This window comes from Pezoporus flaviventris, unplaced genomic scaffold, assembly GCF_033815535.1.
Source record: "Pezoporus flaviventris isolate CSIRO_AGI_PZ_B2104156 unplaced genomic scaffold, CSIRO_AGI_Pfla_v1 ptg000055l, whole genome shotgun sequence".
Lineage (NCBI taxonomy): Eukaryota > Metazoa > Chordata > Aves > Psittaciformes > Psittacidae > Pezoporus > Pezoporus flaviventris.
The window spans coordinates 6688915-6714490 of NW_026892603.1; the positions used below are offsets into that span (position 1 = coordinate 6688915).

Genomic DNA, 25576 nt, shown 5'->3' on the forward strand with positions numbered 1-25576 from the left:
TACCGGGGGACCCAGCCCGGGAGGAGGCACTGGGAAACACGGTCCGGATGGCGCGCCCCTTCCCGGCGGAGGAGAAGTTACGGGTACTGCCTCCTACGTGCCCTGCCGAGAGGTCCTGGCAGAGCCCCGCGCCTCCCCGACCCCGGGAGGACGGGCAGGGCTGGCTGCGGGGCGGCCACAGTTGCCGTGAGTTTGCTGTTTCTCGGGCAGGCTGGTGCCCTCCTCCCCGTCGAGGTCCCCCCTGCCCGGCCCGTGCGAGAGGCCGGGGACACTCACCAGGTAAAGGGTGGGCTGCAGCAGAAGGACCGCGTACCAGTACACAGCCTGCATCCTCGCCGCTCAAACTTCCCCCGCGCTGCCTTCGCTGCCTCTTTGTTCCTTCCAGAACATAGATCCACCTGACATCCACTTTACAGAACAAGCAGAGCTCTCACCAGCCTAGACAAAAATGAAATTACAGACCCCATGACCACAAGACAAGGTTAGGCTTGAGACAAGGGGGGAAGAGAGGTGTGTAGGGAAGGGGGGGCGGGAGAGAAGGAGGAGATGGGGTGTGTGGATGGGGGTGGGGGAAACAAAAAACGATTAAAATCTAGTTAATCCAGCGTCAGAGCAAAGTGATCGCACGGTCCGGGCTGGCTGCCGAGAGCCTGTAGGCAGCGCTCCCCGGTGCTCAGTCGTTTTACCGGGCGGGAGAGCCCTGCGGTGTAGGATGGGACGACCCGGGGTGCCACCACCAGCCCTGCCTCCCCTGCCCTGCCTGCTTGCGTGCCCCAGGCGGGGACAGGGCTTCAGCCGCCCTCCTGTCGGCAGCGGAGCCCTGGCAGGGTGCTGGAGAGCGGAGCTGCGCCGGAGAGGGGGGAGAAGAGGCAGGAGACGCTGGGATCGGGGCTGCGGATACTCCCGGGCACTTACAGCCGAGGCGAAGCGCTTCGCCTCCGGGACGCCAGAGAGGGCTCTGCCTATCCCCACAAGGGCCCACCTCCCTCCGCCCCTCTTAAACCGCACCTCGCCCAGGGCTGGGACCGAACTCCGGGGCGCCCCGACGGGTGCGGACCCCCACCCCGGCCCCAGCCCCCCTCGCGCCTCGCGGACAGCCCCGCCGCCGCGGGGGGGGGGGCGTCGCGGCGGGGATACGTACAGCGTAGGGAGTCCGACGGCGGCCGGGGCTCCGCGGGGCGCTCCATGGGCGAGCCTAGAGGGGCTGAGCTCCGCGGCGCAGCCCGCCGTCCCTGCGCATCTCCTCGCCGTGCTCCACACAGAGGTGTCCCGCGGCCGCTGTGCATCCGGCGCAGGCACTGTCAGGGCGGCGGGGCTGCTGGCAGGTTCTCTCCCCCCCTCTCGCCTCCCCTTCTCTGCACACGGCCGCGCTCCGGCTCCGCCAAGCAGGACACTTACGGGAGGAGGGAGCTGCCAGGGCTGCCCTCTCCGCTTCGGCGGGGGGCGCGGCGGCACCGGCGCTCCGGGGCGTCCAGGACGATTTGTCTCTATTTAAAATGACTTATCGGCGAGGGAGCGACGAGCGCCTGCTATTTAACTTAGGATAAATTCTATCTGCAAAGACCTTGGCCGATCATCTTAAAATAAAGCGCTGGAGCCGAGCACTGTCCGAGCCTCACTGCTTGGAGAGAAAGAGCAGCGGAGGGGGGGAGAAAAGGGGGAGCTTGCCTGGCGAGGGGGGAAGGGAGGAGGGAGAAAGGGGAGTTTAGCGGCGTCCCATCCTCTCCTCTGAGCGGGGTGATGAATTAGAGCCCTCCCCGGGCGGCGCGAGCTGTCTTGTGCTGCCCGCGCTGCCTGCCCTTCCCGCTCTGCCTGCCTTGCCCGGGCTGCTTGTCCTGCCCGTGCTGCTGCCTTCCTCCGCCGGGGTGCCGGCGCTGCCCGCGCTGCCGCCAGGGGCACAGCCCCTTTCCCTCTCCGCCAGCGGGCGGGAGGCGGTGGTTTGCCCAGCGCCTGGAAGGAGCCTGGGGGAGCAGCTCTTCCCTCTCTCCTTCCTTTCATTTTAGTTTTTTTTCCACCTCCCTCGGGGGTGTCCCGTGCAACGACAGCGCTGCTCAGCCCGTGCGGGCAGCGAGCTCGCCAGCCAGGCACCGAGGCGGCGGGATCTTGGAGCAGAGCTATGTGTCGGTTGCGGGAGCCAAGCTCTGGGATTAAACAGTTGCTTCTTCCCCGCAAGCAGGAACCTGTAGCCGGACAGTCCCTCTGGGCGAAGCTTGAACGCTCATCCCTGCCCTGTACTGCGGCTAATCCCGCCAGCTGTCACGCAAAGTGAAAGGTCTCATCGACCTTGTTTTCCTTCTTCTTTACAAGGAGTCCTGTGAGGGTTCTCCTGCCCGATTCCATCCCCCAAACCCTATCTTACCAGTGTGACACTGGGACAGGGCGAAAGGGAGGATGCCAACAGTATAGGGTACCCTTACCAGATGCCCAGCCTCGATAGTAACAGCCCAGATTTATCACCTCCCACAGGGGAACCAAGAGCAAGCCAGCATGCTGTACAGAGAGGGGAAAGTGAGGACTTCAGTTGTCCTGCCAAATCCTTGCTTCCCTCGGAGCACGTCCTGGTAATTAATATCTGCAATCTGAGGCTTCAGTAAAGGTGTAAACCACTGTTTTAATTTGACGGTTTGAGGTTGGAACACTGTAATAGAAGGGGAGTGGGGAAAGGAGGGGGGAGGTAATGAGTAAGTACCCTTTGAAAGAGCTACACCAGAGCCTCCATCATCGCCATTTCTGCTCCAAACACCTGGAAGATGGACACCTCCATATGTCTCCAGCACCATCACTATACTAGACATGTGGAATGCTCACGTCACAACTTTGAAGTGTGCAGCCTGCGAGGAATCATACTGTCATCGTGCCCCTCCAGACAGCCTCTGCATTACAGTGCAGGCTGAAGCTGCCTAGGGACTTCTTGTATCACATGGGTAGCAGACAAGAAATTACATCTGACTTTTCCCTTTCAACTACTTCCTTCCTATCTATTCCACTCATGCTTCCCCATAAGTGAGAGTACACATGTCCACACTTAGTAATCAATCTAGACAGAGTTAGATAGACTGATAACTAGATAGATAGATAGATAGATGCTGTCTTTGCATAGGAAAAAAAAATAATGCCGTAAACTGCATAGAGTGTACTGCTGATCTTTGCAATATGATGCTATTTAGATGGAGCGTGGTTACTCTTACCTTAAGTATGAGATTGCTAGGTTAATATGTGGAGCAGAAAAAGCAAATGCAAAGTCCACTAGATTTCAGCGGGTCGTGTTCTTGAGGAAGATATCATTTCTTTAAGAAGGAATGATTCAACTCTACTTTCTGTGTAACTTGATTCAGCTTCTCCAAGGTCTGATCACTAATGCCTTCATATTGGAGGTGATAAGGAAGTAGTCCTCGGAGAAGAATTATTCCTCCAGCTGGTCAAGTAGGAGAAGATCCTCCCATTCTTTTTCATCCAGATCTTTACATGCCATTTAGAGGAGCCCTGTGAAGGAGCCTCTAGCTCCATTGGAATCACAAGTATGGTTCCTTTTTACTTTAGCCCTCTAAAATTTCACTCCCCTGTAAATTCAGCAAAGTCTTTTACAAACAGCCCAGTGTGTATGATACCTGCTTGTGTTGTGAGGAAGCTCTTGAGTCATCAAAGTTCTTTAGGACAGATGAACCTGCTTTCTGTCAGGTTGTGGCTGATCCAGGGTCCCATTGGCTTCACTGAGGGCATCTTTGCTCTTCAGCTGACCTCCTCAGCCAAAGACCACTGGGACAAACTGTTCCGCTACAGTGGAATCAAAGTTTCCTTCAAAAATGTTGTTTGGACTCCTCCTTCCCTCCATTATCACTCCAGGAAAAAAAAAAAAAAAAACAAAACAGGCTCCAAAGTATTCCAGCTGTGAACATGTGAGTCTTTTTCAAAGAAGATGCAATGCTTATGAAAATCTGACATTTAGGATTTTTGGACACAGCCTTTTGACTTTTATCTGATTCTGTAATATTGGTACAACAGCTTAAGTGGAATATTTGATCTTTTAAAATGAATTTCAATTTCAACCATTTGGATACTCTTTGGAATCTTAGCAATAAGGTCTCTAGCAAGGTAGTGTCAGAAAGGTAGTATCATTAGTAAGCTTGGAATCACAAATTCCAGGCTTACTAGTGGCCTTTTAAAAAGACCAATTAGACTTTAAAATGCAATTGTTCTATTTTTAAAGCTTTGAAATACATCCTAACCTTTAGGCATCTTCCCTGTTACTGCAGAGATAGCTTCCTGGCTTGCAGAACTGAAAGGGTCACAAGCAGAAAATCCAAAGACAATGGCAAGTGATTAATAATTGCTACAGATTCCAACAGAATATGGGCACATGGTTTAATCGCTTGAGGCACTAGAAGAAAATACAATGCTGCAATGATAAATATCAAATGACTATGCTAAACTTACGGCACAATGTAGCTAACCTGCTTAAACATGGACAATTATGTGAGAAATAAAAATAGTAAACAGAACTAAATCCTATGCAGTACTATTTTTATAGGTCATGTTTCTTATTTTTGGAAATACTGCTTGGAAAAAAGAAAGAAGGCAAAGGTGGGCCAGAGAAAGATGAAATCTTTAAAATGTGAAGAGGGGATGGGATAAGAAGAGAAGGTCTGATGATTGAAAGGTGTGAAGAATGAAGAACATTTCATTATTTACATGAGTGATACAAGGCATCTGGCCTGTACACTATACAGTCCATATGCAGTACACATGCAACTCCAGTATCTCATCTATATGCATGTTGAAGTACTGTTGAATTCAACTGGAGTTGCGTATGCACTACAATGACAGATTATGGTCTCCACAGCTTTTCTATATTTGTACTATACAGTGTGCAGGCCAGATGCTTCATATCACTCATGTAAATAATATTACTGAAATGTTCTTCATATTGCCAACCATTCATTCATCAGACCTTCTCTTCTTATCCCTTCCCCTCTTCACATTTTAAATAGATTTCTTTTGTTTCAAGGAAATCTTCATGTTTGAACAGTGTATTTTTATGCTTAGTATAAATACTACAAACAGATTCCCTTGTCACATTTTATTTCCATTCTTTCAAGGTCATAATATGACTGTATGTACCATTCATATTTCTAAATATAAAAAATATTTCTGCAAGACTTTTATTTTTATTACATCGATTTCTGCCTACTTGCAGTCAAAGACATACCACAAAGTCGTGTTGCTCTGTATTCCATGTGGAAAAATACAGGAATACTCCAACCACTTGAAGAGAAATGCCTTGAATTCACGGTGTTTGCTACTCCTCCTGTCGCTATGTCATGAGGACTCACAATGCTGGAGTGAGATGTGACATTCAGCATCAAAAAGGGCTAAAAGGTAATGTACAAACAGCAGTGTCTGGATCACTCAGTGCTTCTGTGATACAAATATGAACAAGCCTACCGGCTTCACTAGATTTACTCCAGGTAACACTCAGTGGGCACATATACACTCAGGAGTTTTCCCAAAATACTTGAGATGAGTGAGACATAAATTATTGTCCATATGAATAAAATTTACAGCCAGTTTTATCTTCAGGATTTTTTCATTAATAATGCCTTTAAATCCAAGAGGGGAGAAAAATCTCAAGATCATTAATAGAATAAGGAAAAAAGTTTTCTAATCCTCTTTGCATAGGGAGCTTCTTTTCTAACATGATGTGTATAACAGATTTATGTTTTCATTACACATTTTTTTCATGCATTAGATAGTGACAATTTTCTACAGTGGCAATACATGAAATAGAAGAGCTTTAATAATACCCATAAGAAAAGAAAGAAAGGAAAAAAAACCTTAAAATAACGGAAGGAGTCTGTACTGACTCTGTACATTGTCCAGAAAATACCACAACCTGGGTGAGTTTTCTGAAGACATAATTAGATTTCAAAAATAATGTAGGACTAAGTGAATTTTTTAATTAAAATCCAATTATTGGAATACTTCATGATGGCCACTCTAGGGATTATTAGCTGACAGCAACACTTGTTGAAATAATAACATTTGATAACAAAAGTTTTATTAAAATTTCTATTCGTATGTGTATGGTTTTTAATTGCAAAATAACATAATGTATATAATGTCAACTGGGAAGGCTTTACACAAGAGCTAAAATATGAGAGTTAAATTGTTTTGAAGTAGGTATTGATGTGGGAGAAAGTCTGCAAGGCCAGTTGTCTTTTCTTTCTGTTTAATGGCAAGGAAGGAAGCAGGAAAGTCCCCACAGGCTTTTTGACTGCCTGCCCAGCCAGAGGAAGGAGGGATGCTTACAGCTCAAGGCACCGTCAAAGCTTTTGGGCTCCTGGGAGCACATTGCTCTTCAAGGTTTGGGTCAGAAAGCTGCATGAACCCTGAGCATTCAGGGAGAAGGCCACTCCATGGAGACTGAGGAACAGTGTCAAAACTTCTCCCTGAAAGCCTGTCGGAGTAAGACATCCTAGCTCTATATCACATGTGCCAAAATGACATCATGTAGCTGCACCTTCTAAAGCAGCATAGTCAGCTGTTCTCCATTCACTATATTGCAAGTCGGGATAAACTTCCTGACGCATTACTGTCACTGAAGGGAGATCTCCTAGTGTCTTTCCCTCTACCATTTTCAGAGCAAGGCTGACAGGGAGTGGTGCTGGGTCTTCTGCTGCACAGTTACCCATTCATGGGGAGCCAGGCTGGGGCTACAGCTTTTATGCAGTGTAATAAAGAGCCTCAGAGCTCTGCTGACATCAGGAAAGGAAGTACAGGTGGTGAATGACTGGAATTTCTGTTGTCCTGAAGAAGGCTTATTCTCCTTTAAGAAAGCAGCTGATAAAAGGATAAATTATCTTGGTTAGAACAGCCTGAGAGCTGAGCTCAGACACTGGACTCTTTATGCCAAATACTGTTGCCACTGGCTGTAGCTAAGCAGAAATGGGCTCCTGGGCAAGTCCCCAGTGTGGTATGTGGAGCTCTGCACCCTTTCAGATGCTTCTGCTTCATGGCAGGTTTGTAAACTACCTGCCACACCGATTTTGCTGGGAGCTCAGTAAGCAGCAGAACCTGAGTGTGTGGGATATCTTACTTTTCATAATGACACAACTTAGTATCATTTTTCCTACAAGGCAAAATGAGCTACCATGAAACAACTTGGAAACAACTCTACCTTTTGGTTTTTAGACCCATAAATTTGGGCTGCCAGTCTGTTCTTCTTCAGATAAGTTAGAGTTTTGAGCCTTCCTCCAAACAAAGTGGAGCTGAGGCTTTGTAGAAATGTTATTTGGATACCTCTTTCAATGACAAGAATTTTTAGAAACAGGTCTTGTCTAAGTCCCTCATCTAGTAAATGATTTCATGTGCCAAGGTGTTAAGGCCAGCATGGAATATCTTTAAAATCATTTAAAGCTGTTTGCATTTCAGGGTCAGGATTTTACACTGCAACTACAGTAATTAGAGCTAAAAAGGCCCTAAAACAGTTTGTTGTTGCTCTGGTTTTTTTTTTAAGTATGATTTAGAGGGGATGCTCTTAGTCATAGGTGTAAAGGACAATCTTCAGTCAGACATCAGCCCACTCAGTGCACAGCATCTTTCTACTTTTCTCAAGCATGAACCAGCTTCAATATTTTCAGTATTTAGAGGATAAGAAAGAAATGTGAGAATATGGGAAGGAGCTATGTACTTTGTAAAACCATGCAAAAATGTGTCAAATTTCACCTGTACTAGCAATACAATAATTAACCGGTTTTGCTCACCGAAGTCTACCTTTGGTATTAAAACAAAGTGAGACATTTTGGACCAGAGTACTGTGAGACCTTTGTTAGAAATGGACAAGTCTTGGAAGAATTTTCACCTTTGATGAAAACCTGAAATAGGTTTTCATCTTTGCTTTGCGAGGGAAGAGAGCTTCAGACAGCATATCAAAGAAATTACAGAGGAAATGAAATACCTACTTTTGCATGCAGTTGCTGCTAAGGTATAAATACTTGGCTACAAAAAGAGAGACAGCTGCCAAGATCACCAGTATTAATGAATACATGTTTAAAAACAAAAGGATGTTGTTTTGTCTAGTACTTTGTTGCACTGTTGTAATAGCTATACTGTGCACAGATGTATTTCCATTTTACTCTTGAGAAAACTTTACTAAATACTGGTGGGAAGTGAAGCCAAAAAAAATCAGAAGAAAGAGAAATAGACAATTCCAGTGGTTTACATCATTTCATGTAAAGATTCATGCTTTCTCTGGCAAAGATTGGGGGGGGGAGGGCTTAATTACGCTGTATTATTACAATCTTCCAGTGCCACCTTGTGGCTTAGCATAATACTGCAAAAGACATCCAAGATTAAACTTTACATTCGCCAAGCGTATGCAGCCAATTATGAGTGCAGCAGTCCATAAAGTTGATAACAAACTGAGAGCAGGAAGAGAGTTTTTCATCTTATATAGTGAACAACCTTCTGCCCCTGCCACAACAAAATGCCAGCTTTTGCTGGTACAGAGTTGCACCCATCACACCTGATGCTGATATTTGGGTGTTACTCAAAGGATCTGCCCCAAAGCAGGATGCAGAAAGATTCCCAGGAAGGCTTTGCAACAAGCAGTGTCAAAGTACTTTAGCACTCTTCTATGTCTACACCGTGTAATTTAGCACCAAGGATATACTTTTTGGTTTAAACCACGGTTCTTATTTCACAATATAACAGAGTGCATCACCATATAGCAGGCATCACCACATATGGACATCTAGTCCAGTGCCTGACCATTCTCACTGTGAAGATTGTTTTCCTAAGCCTCCCAAGACTTCCCTTGCTGCAATCTGAGACTATGTTATCACATCATACTCACAGCAGTGGGATCATGGCTCCTGAGCCGAGCCCTTCCACATTGCTACAGAGAGCACCTTGAACACATTCACATAGTACTTTGGTGGTAAATGCTTTCCACCAACAGACAAGTGGACTTCTTAAAGCTGCAAGTTAAAAGATATACATCATCCAAAAATAAAACCGATCCATTTCACTGACATGTATCCCAGAGGACATAACATTTACAAATAGAAAAGGCATACCTGTAGGAAGGAAAAGTGTACAAGGCAAAGAGATGTCAGCGGTAATGGTAGTGACACCAGCAATAGCTGCAGAGCAGCTCATGCTCAGACTGGTACTGTGAACTGTGATTCACGGATGAGATACTTCAGTTCCCCAGGCTGGCTAACCCCACATCCTACTGTGAAACTGCCAGTCTCAGCTATACAAGACTTGCAGTGATGGCAAAGATATTTGAAGGAAATAAAAATCCAGACTGAGGGTAATCAAGTGGCTTGATTTCCGCAAGTCTGAAAAGCCATGAAACCTGAAAATGACACATGCATGAAAATACTCTGCAGGTTGCTAAAGCAGAATTTGCTAATAAGATCAAAATCAGTCCTGGATTATTATGTCTCAGATGATCATAAGTCAAGCGTTATACATCAGGCCTTAAACTGGGATTCCTGTTTTGGAGAATCAACCATTCACCTTACTGACAGATTCATCTTTTACTGTACTCCTTACAGATCTGTGCTGAAAAATCTGTTGTTTCATGTCATCTGCCGATAGTATATATTATGCCATTTTCGAAGGTGCTGAGCTTATGTAGTGTACCACTCATAAGGTAATAGAATCATAAAACATAATTGTAGGAAGCACATTTCCAGAAAATTCATCTTCCTCTTGAGGACATAAGATGTGTCCATGGTTTTATATCCACACACAGATTTAAGGAGACTATCAGATGCTGACAGAGGCCTGATTTAAACAGCTATGGTGTTTAAATCTAACAAGGTGGCCGTGATCACTCAAGCTCCCCAGGTAAAATGAGGCTTGCAGATCTCATTTTGTCTTTACAGATCTAGAGAACAGTCTCAAGATGAATGATGATCCTCTTCTTAGCCAAGCACATGATAACTAAATAGGCATCTATATACATACCAGAACTTGTATATACTATTTTTTTCAAGTCTGGATATTTCCAGATTCAGATATAGAGTATATAGTATATATTCTGCAGTAACAATACACTGTTTAGAATAAAAACTGCTTTTCTGAGCTCACTAGTTTCAAACAGTGCAGTAAAATACATTGAGTAAGCTTGGATTCCAGGGATCAGCTAGTCTTAAGGGGGCATTGCATATAAATTTAAGGTGGGGTAAGGATTGCATAATCCAATTAGCTTCTCAGCTCAGCTAAATTTAAAACATTGCCAGCATGTTAGATTATACTTGGATAAAACGGACTTACAGTTTCAGAACTTGTTCAGGTTAAGCCCTTGTTGACTAAAACTTAGTAAATCCTTGAGCACTGTAAGCACCTAGTTTGAATTAAATCCACAGATTTAACAGTGTTTAACTGGATCCAGTATAAAGCTAGTCTGAGAGAATGATAAATAGGTAGCTGTTTGTTTTCCATTTGAGTGCTTGGCACTTCAACAGTAGATTAATTACCCTTAATTAACCATCTCCTTTGTAGAAGCTTGGAGCAAACTATCTAATAAGACCAGAAGGGGAGTGGAAAGTACTCGTTTCACTTAATGCACAGGTATCATCTGTACAATTATCTGCCCTCTGAGCAGATGGGGTACGCTCACAGCAACCAAGCTCCTGGCCTTGGTAAACATGACAAATTGAAGGAACGTGGGAAGACAGAAGAGTACTACTAATACGAAGGCACCACAGCGCAGCCTCAACTGTGGGCTAAAAGCACCTGTGGTACTAAATAGTCCTACAACAGGGCAGTATCCATCTGAAGAGGACAGAACATCTGCAGTAAATGGTCTCCCTGAACCATAGGATGTCTGTATATTCTTTTGCACCAAGGAGATCAGTCAGAAAACAAGGCACTTAGCTTAGAACGCAAAGAAAATACACAACAGAAAGATTCAGTAGTCAGGCACAAAGATAATCCAGTTGCCAATGCCATGAAAAACTGGCCAGTGGTTTGTATGCCACATGTAACAGCATTGGACCCCTTAACACTTCTACACAGCCTCTTACATAACCTCGAAGAGGATGTGGTAGCTGTTGACCAAGACAGTATCAATGTCAAAGGGAGAAAATGTAATCTTTTAGGCTGGGGACTAAAGTGTACCCACTACCATGCTCAGAACCAGAGAAAAGATACACTTAAAAGCATCATTGAGAAAACAGCAAAGGCAAAAAGGCTAATTTTTATAACTGCAATCTATATAAGGAAAGCAAAATCAAGCTGGAACCAAGTCATTGATTCATCTAAACAGTTATAGGGGACTTTAAAAACAAAACTTAAAGAAAGTCAATGCTTGTGAAAAATATACATATACTTTCCAACCTTCTATAATGATGTAAGTCTTTCTATCAAAAAAAAACCAGCATTTCTTTTCACCAAGTCCACAGCTTTGGCAAGGCACCTGAGCCTCTTACTGCATGGGGTATCTGACTGCCATACTGTTTGAAGGGATGCTCTTTCCCCTATATCTCTCAGAGGACTCATAAGTTCTCATTAAGAAAGGACTATATGCATGACAACCCCTGGAAGCAGAGCTGCCCCACCTTCATGATGACACACCAAGGTGATTCAAACACCCAGAGTACCTGTAATTTCCCAGTCCTCTCATAGGCAGCAGATACCTCTGTCCACGAGATGAGGCCCAGCCCCAAAACTGACAGCTGAGTGCGAACTGCTGAGTGCCTGGTCTGAAAGTGTCACAAGATGGGCTGGCAGCATCCAAAGCTTTTGGATATTCATCAAGACAAACACAAAAATGAATGGTGTTTGACTTCAAAAAGGGAACAACCTAAAAAAGAGAAAGATAGGGAAGATGAGTGTAAATACAACAGGCAAAAGGGTAAAAATTTTTCCATGGCGTGAAAATTGTTCCAAGATGTGATGTTAGAGGCTCTTAGTAAGCCAGTAACAAGTATCAAAAAACTTTAAAAGGAACAAAATCACAAGTCCGTTACAGCAAAAAACAGGGTGAAGAAAGACTTTAACAGTAAAAATAAATAAATAAATAAATTCATCCAAGTTGAGAAAAGAGAAGAAGATCATATATAAAAATTGGTAAGTTTAAAGAAAACTACAAGAAGCTGAAAATATTTTTAGGAGTAATTTGCTGAGGGCATAAAAATGTTTCATGAAAAACTCTTCTTATACACCTCAGAAGTAGGAAGCCTGCCAGCTAGTTAGTCAGGCAGATATATGATCAAGATGTAAAATGAATGCTCATGGAAGATAAGGCTGAAAATGTTTAATGAAGTTTTCCACTGCTGTTCATGGTGGAGGATCTGAGGTAGGCTCAGGCATCAGAGTGCTTTACATGGGGGAAGAATACGATGATCTGTCTCAAACTGAAATGCTAGATGAAAAGATTTCAGAACAAATTATAAAATAAGTTGTAACAAATCAGGTTCCAGGCCTAAATAACGTTCACTTGGGACTCCTAAAGGCAAATGTATGAAACTGCTGAGGAGCCAACTCCATTTCGTGACTTAAAATACGCACTGGTCTCAGTGGTAGAGATGTTAAGTGTGATGCCAATTTTTTTAAATATTTGCTGATGTGAACCTAGGAAATCTGTTTTGCATCGTGGAGAAATTGGTAGAAACTATGTTAAAGAACAGAATCTATAGAGTCAGATATAAATATGATTTATTGGAGAAGAGTCAGTATGACTTCTGTGGTGGGAAGTCATGCTTCATAAAACTACAACGTTTCTTAGAAGAGTCAATTAATATGTAAACAAGGATACTGCAGTGCAGCAGGTGTATGCGGCTTTCTAGAACAGTTTTGTCAAACTCTCTCTGTAAGGGCTTTAAAAACACCAAGCGTGCCTGCAGGAAGGTGGAGGTCCTGCTATGAATTCCAGATTTTCACAATGGAGTGATACAGCCATGGGGCTCATAGGGATCTGTGCAGACATTTTCTGGGCTCAACAGATCTGCAAATGGCCTGGAAGGATCATCGCAGTGATGTGCCAAGATTTGCACACCATGATGATACAGAATTATTCAGGATAGGGAAAAAATGAAGATGGCAGTAAAGAGTTGCAAAGGGATCTCATTTACAAAGTGTCTTGCATATAAAGTGGTAATAAAATGTAAAGTGAAGTTCAATGTCAGCAAATTAAAAGGTAGACCCTTTTTAAAACATGTACTCTAAACTAGCTATTTCCACTCAGGAAAAAATGTGTGTGGAATGTTCAGTTTAACAGTCAGGGAAAATCGTGTGGACAAATAGATCTTAAGTGTTTTTTTAAAAAAATAAAGAACAAAGAAGTCAGAAAACACACGTACATTGCTCACAAATGGTTACTATGCCCCCATCGACTGTGCACAGGTCTGCTCACCCTATCTGCAAATGGCTTTAATAGAAGTAGGAAAGCTGCAGAGAAATATAAGATCACCACAGTCTTACAGCTTCTACATAAGGAAAGCCTATATAAACCTACTCTACTAGTTAAACCAATGGCAAAGGAATAAAATGATGTGGAGAAGGTAAGTAGGCAATGAATTTGCACTCCAGTACAAGAAGAAATGCTCACCCGGTGAACTGAGAAGGTAGTATTTTTAAACACAAGTGAAAGTCAAGACATAAGTGAATTCTGGAGCTCACAAAAGGATGTGCAGGATGCACACCTGAAAAGACTGAAAAAGAGACAACTTTATGGAAGATAGAGCCACCAGGTGCTGTTAAATAATGACAATAGCCCAGCTGCACCCTTCTAGGTCAGATAGTGTTTAAATTGCTGGGAAAGTGAAGCTAAGAAACTTTATTCTTATACACTTTCCTTCAGTATTTACTGTCAGAGTCAGACTTTCAGGCTAAACAGACCTTTTATCTGTCAAGTCATCCTTATACTATAGTAGCTATAGGTGCACAAAACAAGACTGGAAGAAACCACTTGATTTACCAAGTCCATTCCTCACAAGGAAAGGCCTCCAACAGCAGCTCCCTGGCTCAGAAAGGATCTGTTGAATCAGCAGTCTCCAGGAGCCGTAAAAAGATTCCCCATACTTAAAACCTGAGTAAAAGACAAAAATGCACAGCTGCAGTGAATTACCAGACAGGAGAGATGAAGGGCACTACTACTCTCCTACATTCCTCCCCTAGTAAAGTAGGATCGCAAAAAGCAGACAACACCTACCCAACGGGGGAGATTAAAAAGAACCCAGTATTTTTTGCTGAACTACTATGGCTGAAAAAATTCCCTTTAAATGCATCAACTTGTCTGTTCTTATATTCCTGAAAATACAGGTGCCTAAGAGTCATTGTTAAAAAGTCTGATGCCACTTTTTCCTTTCTCTGGTGCAATTTTTGTTTAGGTGCATCTGGTTGTCTTAGGTTCTCTGAAGGCAAGAGAGATGCCAATTTTTGTAAAAGGAAATGGAAGTGCTGTTATTCAACTCTGCTATATGATCACTAAATCTTAAAGCTTGTCTCATAGTGCAGGAGCAGTGAAGCAAGAAATTGCTAATGCAAAGTGTATAAGAGAAGATCCACTACAGCAGGATTCAGGACTCATCTCAAAAGCCACTGTTGCAATAAAAAAAAGGAAGAAATACGTGAGCAGAGGAGAGCACTGTGAAAATAGAACAGCTTTCCGAAACAGAAAAAAAAAACAACCAAACACCAAAACAACTAATCATTTTAATATTGCATTCAAAGTTTAATTGTGTGTTATAATTCTGTGTGCAGTGATTAGTCTGCAGTATTGCACACAGCTGACACACAGCTCAGCTCCCAGAACCAAAACTACATCAATCCATTTACAGAGAGCTGGGAAAGTAAATATAATGTATTTTAAAATTATCAATAACCTATTGGAGGAGACAGACTGATTGTAGCACTTTGGTTTTGAAGTTTTGTAGCTAAACGTTGCTCACTGTCCCTGTGGGGTTTGCTGTGACCCTGCTTGCAATGCTGGTGGGCAGTCCTGGGATCTTTCTGCAGGTTTTCTCAGAACGTGTAATTCTTTAGAACAACTCTATGTGAAGAGAGCTTTCCAGATCCCTTTTTAATCTAGGGCCTTTAAGCACCTGCTTTAATTCTGCTCACTTAAGCAGTACCATGCATCAACGGTACTATTAGCACTCTTTAAATTAAGCACGTATTTAAATGTTTTCCGAGTTACAGCTTATATTCCTGGAGGTATGTGACCAGCTGTGTCTGGCAGGCATGGACATGTACAACTATGTACGATAACTGAAACCAAGTGTCTGAAGAAGTCTTCACTACAAAGCAGTCCATGTATGAACAAATTATATCATCATTTCCTGAGATGCTTGTAAAATGTAAGATTCCCAGCCAAAATTGGTTTCATGCTATTTACTCTACCCAGCTGCTGTAGTTTCTGTAGTGGGTATTTTTGTCTTTTCAGGACACTGCATGGACCACTCTGTAAACCCAAAAGGCTTCTTAGCAAAGGAAGGCTGGGCATCTGTTCCAGAATTCTAGGATTCCAGGTGAGAGAAAACAAGAGACAAATAGAGAAATCTCAACTAGTTTATTAATGTAGGAAAATATAGAGATAAGAAAGGATACAGTCAAGGGTATTTCCAAAGAGAGTATACCTTACCATCCCCAAGGACCCTGTGAAGACAATCAGGAAACCAGCTCTGAGGATCATCATCGCAGTAGGAGAATGCAGGCTCTACCGTAGCAGGCATCCCCGTGGAGGCAACGTTGACCTGGATGGCAAGAAGTTCTGCATCCTCTGCATCGCATGAGGCTTGGGCTTTTATACTGACAAAAATGCACACTAGTTCTGACACAGGGGGCCAGCCTGCATTGAAAGAAGTGGTTAGCAATATCTAGAAAGGTCTCCAAAGTTTGAGACTTTTCCAGGGAGTTCTAAAGTGGAACTTTCCAGGGAGGAACTAAAGGTGGACTTTCCAGGGAGCAGCCAAAGCAGGACTCTCCAGGGAGGAGCCAAAGCAGACAAACAGTACTTTTCTATCTTTGTGTATTTCACCATGGACCATTATCTATTGTCCCTGACACAGCATCTTTCTATAATCCTGCTGACTGGGCAAACGTGCGATGACAAAATTGTATCCATACTTCAGATTAACTACAGTACCATCTGGATTTTATTTATTTACCTATTTATGGAAAACATGGAAACCTCCGCAGAGGTAATTTGTGGGAAAATATAGCCTTCAGGATGCAGCTGCAGCCACAACTGACAGAGTTTTCCACATGTTTATGTTTGTGATGTGCCAGTACTTTAACAGACCTTAAATACAGTGAGAGGTGTTCATATGTTTTAGTACTCAGCATGTACAGAGATTCACAAATATTAAACAACTCATTCTCATAACAAGACTGAAGCAGAGAAGCTTGATTACACAAAGGAATTGCAAGTTGAAAAATGTAAGGGCTTGATTATGCTGTAATGCGAGTAGAAAAATGAACACTAGTTTATTCAACCTAAAGCTTAGACTAGAGCCAGTCTTAAGGTTAAACTATGGTTTGTCTTTGTTGAAAGAAGTAACTTGGTACATCATTATGCCAATAGATGCTGCTAAGGATGAGATTTCCAAAGGTTTTGCTGAGCTTTCAATACAAAGCAAAATGCTTCTCATTCTTCACATTTCCCTGTGCACTTTGGGCATGAACCAGGAGCATTTACTCTCACAAGGACTGCTCAGTTGATCCCTCACTCTTAAACAGTGTTAATGAGTACAGACAGCCAAACACACAAAACAGATCTAGTTTGGGCAGCATTTTCATAGCTATCATCACACTTACGTGTAATCATCAAAAATTTTATCAGTAGACTTAGGTACTCATCTAGACTTCACAGTCAAAGGATCAGGGTAGGAAACTCCAGAGCACTTTAGAGTACTTTGACATTTGATTTAGTTTCTTGGCACCAATTAGGCACCTACTTTAGTGACAGAATGTGGCATTTTGAAGATGCCATCTTTCTCCATTGGTTGAAGAAGGCGGGGCAACATAGATCCTGTTTTTCAGACAAGTAATGTTAGAATGAAACCCATTTCTTGTGTTCTCTAACTTGCTGGAATTTAAATTATATCTAGGCAATCCCTTGCCTGACTTTGCTTCCACATACATCATACAAATTGACTAATGGTCAAAATCAGAAGCTGTTTTGTGAAAAAAAAACACAAACCAACAAAACCCCCCAACAAAAAAAGCCTGATACCAACCTGAAATCACTTTTGAAGGTCAAACTTTAAAGCCTTTTGCTTTTTCTCCATATGAATATCAAGCAGTCACCAACTCCTTGATAACGTAAAGCTCTTGCTCAGATACAGGCATCAACATAATACTAACACATATATATGGAATGAACCAGGAACATTTACTGTCACGGAGAAGCAGTTATTTTCAAACACAGACGAGGTGCTTGCAGCAGTGGAATTTTCCACATGCTGCTTTATGTAAACAAGCAGCTTTTCTATAAGCTACCTGGAATAGTGATCTATTCTGCTGAAAATCACACCTCAGACACCCAGTTAAAAATAAATTGATAACCTAATACACAAAGACTTCAGGGATACCTTTGCCATTATAATTCTAGGCAAAGCAATTTCCCATTCAGTGTTTAAAACAAATATTTAAGTGGACGAGTAGTGTAGTCATACACTTACTCTAGATGCCACTTTTGACTGTACAGCAAACCAGTATCTGGAAGTCCCTAATTTCTGGATTTCTGTCTTAGGTCCTTCATGTCTCTCTTAGACTAAGATGCCCTAGTGGGTATCAAACTAAATGGCTACCATGATAAACAGCCTGAACACAGCAAAAATCAGTGTGTTGGAGCAGCAACTGAAATTTAGATAGCATTTGTCCTCTTCCAGAGAGATTAATATTCATTGTGTAGCTCTGCTGGCAATGTTCCTTTCAAGTTTTACTGCTGCTAATAAGCAAACGTACAAATAAAAGACCTGTGTACCATTTAGCTGAGTTATATGCTGCCTGCTTCACTCATCCATTGTCCTCATTAGCAAAGGCCTGAAGAAAAATTACTCCATTTCTATCTATTTCTTATCCAAAATTCCCACTGGATACCCAGCTGTCAGAACATCCCTGTTTTTGAAAGCACTCAAGCATTTCTGAACCAAGATTTAAGTTTTCTCCTGTGTTAATTACAGGAAAAACATGCTGAGCTGCTCTTCAGTCAGAAATCTCCTTTTTGCCACACAAAAATGTGTGACATAGAGCTTATGACTGAAAGGAAAACTGAGAAGTCACAGCTGTATTCAGCACTTAGATAAAATCGAACTGGCATGTTTGAGAGACCATTGCAAAAGAATTTGAAAGAACCTCACTGGGTCAAATACTGTAACAATAATCTGTAGCAGTAGTACGATGGTGGCTGAGCTTCACTTGTCCTAACTTTGTGTTTTCTCACTGGGAGGAGAAGTGCCAAGATTCTGAATTTTCCATCTGGGAAGCTTGCCAAACACCAAGCTGAATAGTGCGGTCAAAATGCTGGAAGGAAGGGAAGCTATCCAGAGGGACCTTGACATGCTTGAGAGGTGGGCCAATGCCAGCTTCATGAAGTTCAACCAAACCAAGTGCAAGGTCCTACACCCGGGTTGGGCCAATCCCAAACACTAATACAGATAAGCAGAGAATGGATTGAGAGGAGACCTGCAGAGAAGGACTTGAGGTGTTGGCTGATGAGAAGCTCCACATGAGCCATCAGTGTGCGCTTGCAGCCCAGAAAGCCAACCGTATCCTGGGCTCCATCAAAAGAAACATGACCAGCAAGTCGAAGGAGGTCATTCTCCCCCTCTTCTCTGCTATCATGAGGCCCCATATGGAGTACTGCGTTCAGCTATGGAGCCCCCAACACAAGAGGGACATGGAGCTGCTCGAGTGAGTCCAGAGGAGGCCATGAAGATGATCAGAGGGCTGGAGCACCTCTCCAATGAAGACAGACTGATAGAGTTGGATTTGTTCAGCCTGGAAAAGAGAAGGATCAGGGTAGACCATACAGCAGCATTCCAGTACCTAAAGGGGGCCTACAAGAAATCTGGAGAGGGACTTTTTACAAGGATGTCTAGTGGGGGGATGAATTTAAACTGAAAGAAGGTAGATTTAGGTAGGACATTAGGAAGAAATTCTTTTCTGTGAGGGTGGTGAGACTCTGGCACAAGTTGCCCAGAGAAGCTGTGGCTGCACCATCCCTGAAAGTTTTCAGCACCAGGTAGAATGGTTCTTAGAGCAACCTGGTCTAGTGGAAAGTGTCCCTGCCCATGGCAGAGGGATTGGAACTAAACGATCTTTAAGGTCCTTTCCAGCCCAAACCACTCTATGATTCTATGATCCTACTGCAGGTACCACTGTGCAGGTGTGAAAGGAAAAGAAAAGAGAGATATAAGACCAGTTCCAAATAAAGAGGTAACAATGCAGTGATGTGATGTAACACTGTCCTTGCAAGGCAAGAGATTAGAAATGGATGAGGTGAGATGAAAGCAAGGAATGGCTTATGATTGTAAACAGGGTCGTTGTAAAGAGAAGTGGAAAGGTCACTGGACTGGAATCAATGACTGACAAAGATGAAAGAGAATGCTGTGTGATGAAAGGATTCCTGTTATGTGCAGCAACGGGTTCTTGAAAATGGAAATATTGTACTACTGTGCATCAGCTGATGCTAATTGAGCTGCTAGTGAAAGACTCCCTGAAAGTGACATTACTCAAGGAGAAACAGGGTAAAAGAGAGTGAATGAAAAGACTAGAACATGTATGGAATTGGTGCCAAACTGCTTAAAGAATTAGTGAATAGTAGGAAAGTGTCTGCCACTGTATGCCTTTACAAAAACATTGTCTGCTCATCAGAGAACACTGCAAAAGCAGGCATCAAGAAAGCTGCAAGAAATCAAGAGCTGTGAGAAATCAAGGGGCAAAAGTTGGTTCCATGTTCTCAAAATGCCAAGTTATTCAACCCACCACTACTGATAGCCCAGCCTGTGGAAGGGTGTTGGTGGCTTAGTAAAAGATGTGGCTGGGTGTGCAGTATGTCTCCAATGATGCTGGTAGTGAGGAGAGATGTTGGCTTGGAGTTGGAAGTTCTGCGGAACCATGGAAAAAAAGTTATGTCAGGCTACTGAAGAAAGCCTTAGGGAACTGGCAGGTGACCACATGGGTTAAGATGTAGTTCAAAATTTTGCTACAGGGGCTGCTACTGTGGTGTTTGCCTGAATTTCACTTAAATTCTAATCAAAGAGAAGAGCAAGAGCAGTAAGCAGTTGGAGAGTAAGAGCAAGAAAGTAAAAGTAAACATGTAGTGAGAGTAATATACTGTAAATATCTTTGTAATAAGCAAAGTTTTGTAAATGGTAGTATTGCCTCCTAGTAGCTCAGTGGTAAAAATGTGAGGCATTGGCAGGTAAGCTCAAACAAGCAGCTGTGTGAGCAGATGAGTGGGGAAGGGACACAGGAGAACTGCCAGGATGCAAAATTCTGACTGGGGATATAGACGGCCTAGGACAGCCTGCAGAGTGCCCTTTTCTCTTGCCTACCGCTACTCAAACCTCAGAGCTGCAAAGTCTGACTAAAACAAGCCCCTCTCCTTTTCATGCTGTAGGAGGGGCTGCCAGAACAGTAGGTGCTTCAATGTGTGTGGATCCTGTCACTTAGTCATGTAGCTCTTCGTGAGTCTGACTACATGCTCCTGCCCACATAAAACAGGCAAACCAGACTCTGAAGACAGTCTTCTGTTTTAGCTAAACTAAAAGAATGAGCAATGCTAGCTAAAATTATGCCTGAAGGCACAGTGAGATTAGTTCATAGTGCTGAACCTCAGCTGGACTCTCTGGAAGATGCAGCTGCTGGGTAGTGTGGCTCTGAATAATAAAAGGAAGAAAACACAGAAATGTCACCAGTGTTTGCACCTGATAGAAAATGTATTAATTCAGTACAGCTACTTCTGTGCTGTACTGAAAGGGTGATGAGACCCTTTCTGTCCTTCACAGGACTGAAACCTCCATACTTTTCATCCCTTAGCTTCCAATGGTGCTTCCAATTTACCAATGATCTGAAATACCCCTTGGTTATCTTTGTATAGATGTATGACATTCTGTCCTGAATATATTGAGTGTGACTCTGCTGAGCCTTTTCCCTTTAGGTCCAGGCTACCAAAATCACAGCATCCTTCCATATTACCCCTTTTGAAGACAGCGCCTGTTTGGCTTCCCTGAGTAGGTGTGCGATTACCTATGAACAACTAAGTAGTAACAAGTGACCTTTAAAAATCCTAATGAAGTAATATTTGGTTAATAAATCAGAAATTTCATTTGCCTTTGCATTACTTCTTTCTGCATTACTTCTTGAGCATATGGTAAAATATGCATAGCTATAAACTCTTTGTTTGTTAAGTACCATAATGATTTCAGGATGATTGTTTCTGACAAATGCAAGATGCTCTGTGCTACAACTGTCTTGAGAGGGCTGTAAACATTAGCTGGCATTCCTTGAGTGTATTTCTTATTACATCCCATCATTTTACTGTCTTTCAACAATGATGCCCCTTGTCTTCATTCCAGTGTTGCCTTGGGGATAAGGTAATAAGTCCTCAGACCATTTTCCTCTCTCTCTCTAAAGAGAAAGCAAGTACTAGACAGAGTAGAAGATAAAGAAGCTCACATAGTAGGAAAGCAGAGAAGGAGATAGGAATATACATCAAAGAAATTGTGAGAAGATTTAATTCACACTGGGTCCAGGCATCACTTGACTAAACTGTAGGAGATACCAGCTTGGTCTATTCTGCAAAACTCCATTGAAATCATTTTAGTTTTCTTATGCAGATAAGTGAATCCTTTCTCACTATCTCAGCTCCTGGATTTTGAGAACCCCCTCTGAGCATTAGATCATGGACTCAAAACAAGTATTCTGTCTATTACAGGATAGTATGATAGACCTCAGCATTTATGAAATAAAAGGAAACACTGCTAAGTTATTCTTTTTACACTGCCAGTTGCAGGAGACCTTTCCATGACTATGGTATCATCACTAATTTCCAGTATATAAAACTGAAATTGAATTATGGATGCACATAATTTTTCACATCTTTAGCTTACAAGTTTTGGCAGTCCTGTGAAAACTGTACATCTTGGACACTCAACCATTAAAACATGGTGGTGTTTCTGCTTAAAGGCCACATCTCTGTTCCTTTCTGAGTAGAAGCTACTCACTCCTTTGCCTCCTTTTCTCCTGGAAAATCTCAGTCTGCTTTTCACTTTGTAAGCAAGGTGAAGGCCTTCACTGCTGATCGTTGGAAGGCAAGTTGGCCATTGCTTCTCCTAGCTTTGCTTGCTTTGCTGAAGTGGAGTCAGAGGTAGCCATCTGCATGTTCTGTTGTCACAGGACTGACCTTGGATTAGGGCAGTTAGCAGCACTGCCCTGGGTGCTGCTGTCATGGTTCCCAGCTGAATGTTCCTCTGCAGCACACAGACTGACTTGGTCAAATCTTTGGGCCTGGATTTTCAAGAGTCTTTACTTCTTCACCCAGTGGGTACTTCAGTTCCCACTTCTTTTGACCAGAAAAAAGTAACACTGGCTCTTCTCTATGTTACTCAGAAATCAATAGGTATTTGAAATCTCCACAGTTACCAGTGCTGTTGTCCTCTTTAAACTGCAGAACATTTGACAGCTTTATGCCCAAGGAACCCAAAGCAAGGCAGACAATGCCGTTTAAAATCATTTCCTCTAGCTGAGAACACTAGTAGAAACCGCATGTGCGATCAACACACACCTTCTCATCAGGGTCCCCCACAGCCCCACAGACTTCCTAACATGAGAGGAACATTCTGGGTTAGCTTGGAAATAGCTGCAGCTATAGCTGGCAGCATGAAGGCCCCCCATAAACAGTACAGCAGATTGCTAGGTTTACGCAGGGAAGTTAGGAATAAATGCGAGATTTATAGAAGAGGTGTGCAGAAAAAGAGATCATTCAAACTCTTAACACTGCTGTTGTGGTTCCTGAAAAATTGTTTACAGAAAAAGACATTTGGTTTCCTTTCAAACTGAATAAAAAAGAAAAGGTACAAAGTGGAGTTTCCATTAATGGTTTCAGCCTTCGTTTTATGTGTCCAAAACACTGCTTTAACAACTTCCTGAAGGAATATACCATTCAAAGATAAAGAAGCATGTACACATCCAGTGGAAGAAAGGGATGCAAGTATAGAAGTAAGAATAAAATATTCTGCCTCCTCACTTCCCTTTTACAAAAACACAATTTGATTTTCTTTAAATCAAACTCTTCTGGTTCTAATAGCAGCAGGGTTTCTTTGGTTGTTTCTGCTCCCCTGCACCCTCTCACAGCATTGCCACCAGTCCATCCCTCCTCATCAGAGAGATCCTGGTTATGGACACAGCCATTTTTCTCTTTAGCAGCATCAAGTAACTGCTCTGCAGCCACACCTTCATGATAACTGTCAAGAAAGACAAGCACAGCCCAAATACAACAAGTGTTTATTCTTTACCTTCGTCTTCCATCCTTCCAGCTTCTTCCATTTCAATGAAATATGACCAAACTATACACTCTTGTGCACATTGCTGCTACTTATATTTTTGCTGCAAGTTACTTATATCTTTGGTCCTCTGGGGCTGTAAAGTGTCATTTCTCATTTCTCCATCCTTGAGCGCAAAAGCCCATTCCCAGATGGGGAAAATTGTCCAAATGATCCTAAGACATGTAAACATTTCCAGTCACTACAGAGCAATGGATAAACAGGCAGATATGGGTTGTGAGGCTCTCGGGAAAATGAATAAACCTTTTCGGTAGACAACCTTTTCCCTGGTATTTTTCTGCTATGACACTTTCAAACATCTGCTGCATCCTGCCACCTTGTACATCATAACTCATCAGTGATGCATAGGTGGTATTTGCATAGCAAACCTCTAAGGAGTATCTAGAATCCTCAGGAAGGAAAAATGGTAATTTGGAAGCTTGCATCTTCCTCTCTAACACTAATTCTTGGGTTGATATTGCAGGATGATGTGAGGAGCAATGACCTGCAGAGGGTTCTGTCTCCCATATAAAATGTAAACCCACGAGTTTTACACCTACTTGCAATCTGTGACACATTTCTCTTTGGTATACTATTTCCTCTACTCTGGTGAAATCCCAGCTGTGAGCCTCACATTCCACCTATCTATTTTCTCCTTAAAATTAAATTGGATGGGATGGTTTTCATTTCCTTTTCCCTCACTTCTTGTGCTGTGTGGCTACAGGCAGTTAAACAACCACATTGTTTCACCCTGGAGGTGACTGTATCCCAGTAAAGGGTGAAATAATCCTTTTATGAAAAGATTTACCTGCCTCACAAGAATGTTGTGAAGTTTAAACTTTTTTTTTTTTTTTTTTTAAAGAGGATTGAGATAAAAAGCACCATGGATATACAGACAACCTGTATATTTACAAGGAATTGACAGATCTTGGCTGCAATTAATCAAGATCATAATTTTTTTCTTGACGTTTCAGTTTCCTTCATTTTTTGAGATGAGAATCATAGAATAGAATAGTTAGGGTTGGAAAGGACCTTAAGATCATCTAGTTCCAACACCCCCCCCCCAAAAAAAAAAAAAAAAGTTGGCTTTGATTAGGCAAAATAAAAGAAATTGAAATATAATCCAGACAGGAAAGAAAAAACAACTACAGTGCTTTTCTTTAAAGGAAATAGCTCTCTCTGCCAGGCATGATCTCTACAGGACATATAAAAACTATTGTGAAAGATGGCTGTTGCATTAATATGTTTTCAGGTCTTTTCCTGTTGCCACTTTGAAGACATGTGACTCAGCTGTATTTCTTTCTATTCAGCAAAACTAGCGCTTTCTTTGAATACCAAAGGAAGAAAAAAAAAGAAACACAGAGAGATGTCTGTCAGCAGTCACACAGCCAGTGCAATTCCTCATGAAAAGATGGCAGATGCCTAGTTTTCATTGGTGCCTTTCACTTTCATTCCTATTTCATTGAGTTTTGCAGGTCTGGAGACTTACCATCCAAGGAAAATTAAACCCGTGAGGTGAAGCAAAGGAATGTGTTTAAAATCAGGTGTTAACACTGTTTTCAACAAACTTAGAAAAGACAGGGTATGGTTATATGTTACTCCATGCAGTCCTGGCAGAAAGAGACATTGGAAACATCTCTAGTTATTACACTGGAGGATCAACTGCATTGGAAGGATAATGGCTATTGTTAACACTTGTTTCTGGCAGCATCCAGCATGACTGAGAAACTTTCAAGTAGCAACAAAGAACAGTCCCTAACCTTATAGTTCTAAATTATATACAGCGTCAAAGGTAAGGAAATGTATTAAAAACTACAGAATAAATCAGGTAGGCAGTGTCATAAGCTAAGAATGACCTTGAGAGTGCTACAGTCTGCTTAAGTTACACAGTGTTTGTAGAAACAGACTGCTTTATTCTTGACGGGTTTTGTCAAGTTCCTCTGTGAAAGTAGGCATACACTCTAGAAAGAAAATTAAGTGCAGTCCATTTTCATTTATTTTCAGGAGAATTTTCCAACTTGAGACTTAATGAGACTTCACAGAATAAACCCAAATTCTTTCTGTTTAAACTC

The 25576-nt window shown here is 42.5% G+C and overlaps 1 protein-coding gene across 3 annotated transcripts in view; it reads right to left on the reverse strand.

Moving 5' to 3' along the window:
* The window catches only part of NXPH1 (neurexophilin 1), a 147328-nt gene extending 145316 nt beyond the window's left edge, over positions 1 to 2012 (reverse strand). Inside the window, exons 1-2 of one of the 3 annotated variants that reach the window (XM_061469284.1) lie at positions 1399 to 2012; positions 277 to 438 (exon numbers count right to left, since the gene is read on the reverse strand). In XM_061469284.1, coding sequence (XP_061325268.1) covers positions 277 to 330 — 54 coding nt within the window. In that variant the 5' untranslated portion in view covers positions 331 to 438; positions 1399 to 2012. Of the gene's footprint in view, positions 1 to 276; positions 439 to 1008; positions 1028 to 1141 lie in introns of those variants that run through there. The other 2 variants (XM_061469283.1, XM_061469285.1) reach the window with 2 other exon arrangements.
* Between the last annotated feature and the right edge of the window lie 23564 nt (positions 2013 to 25576).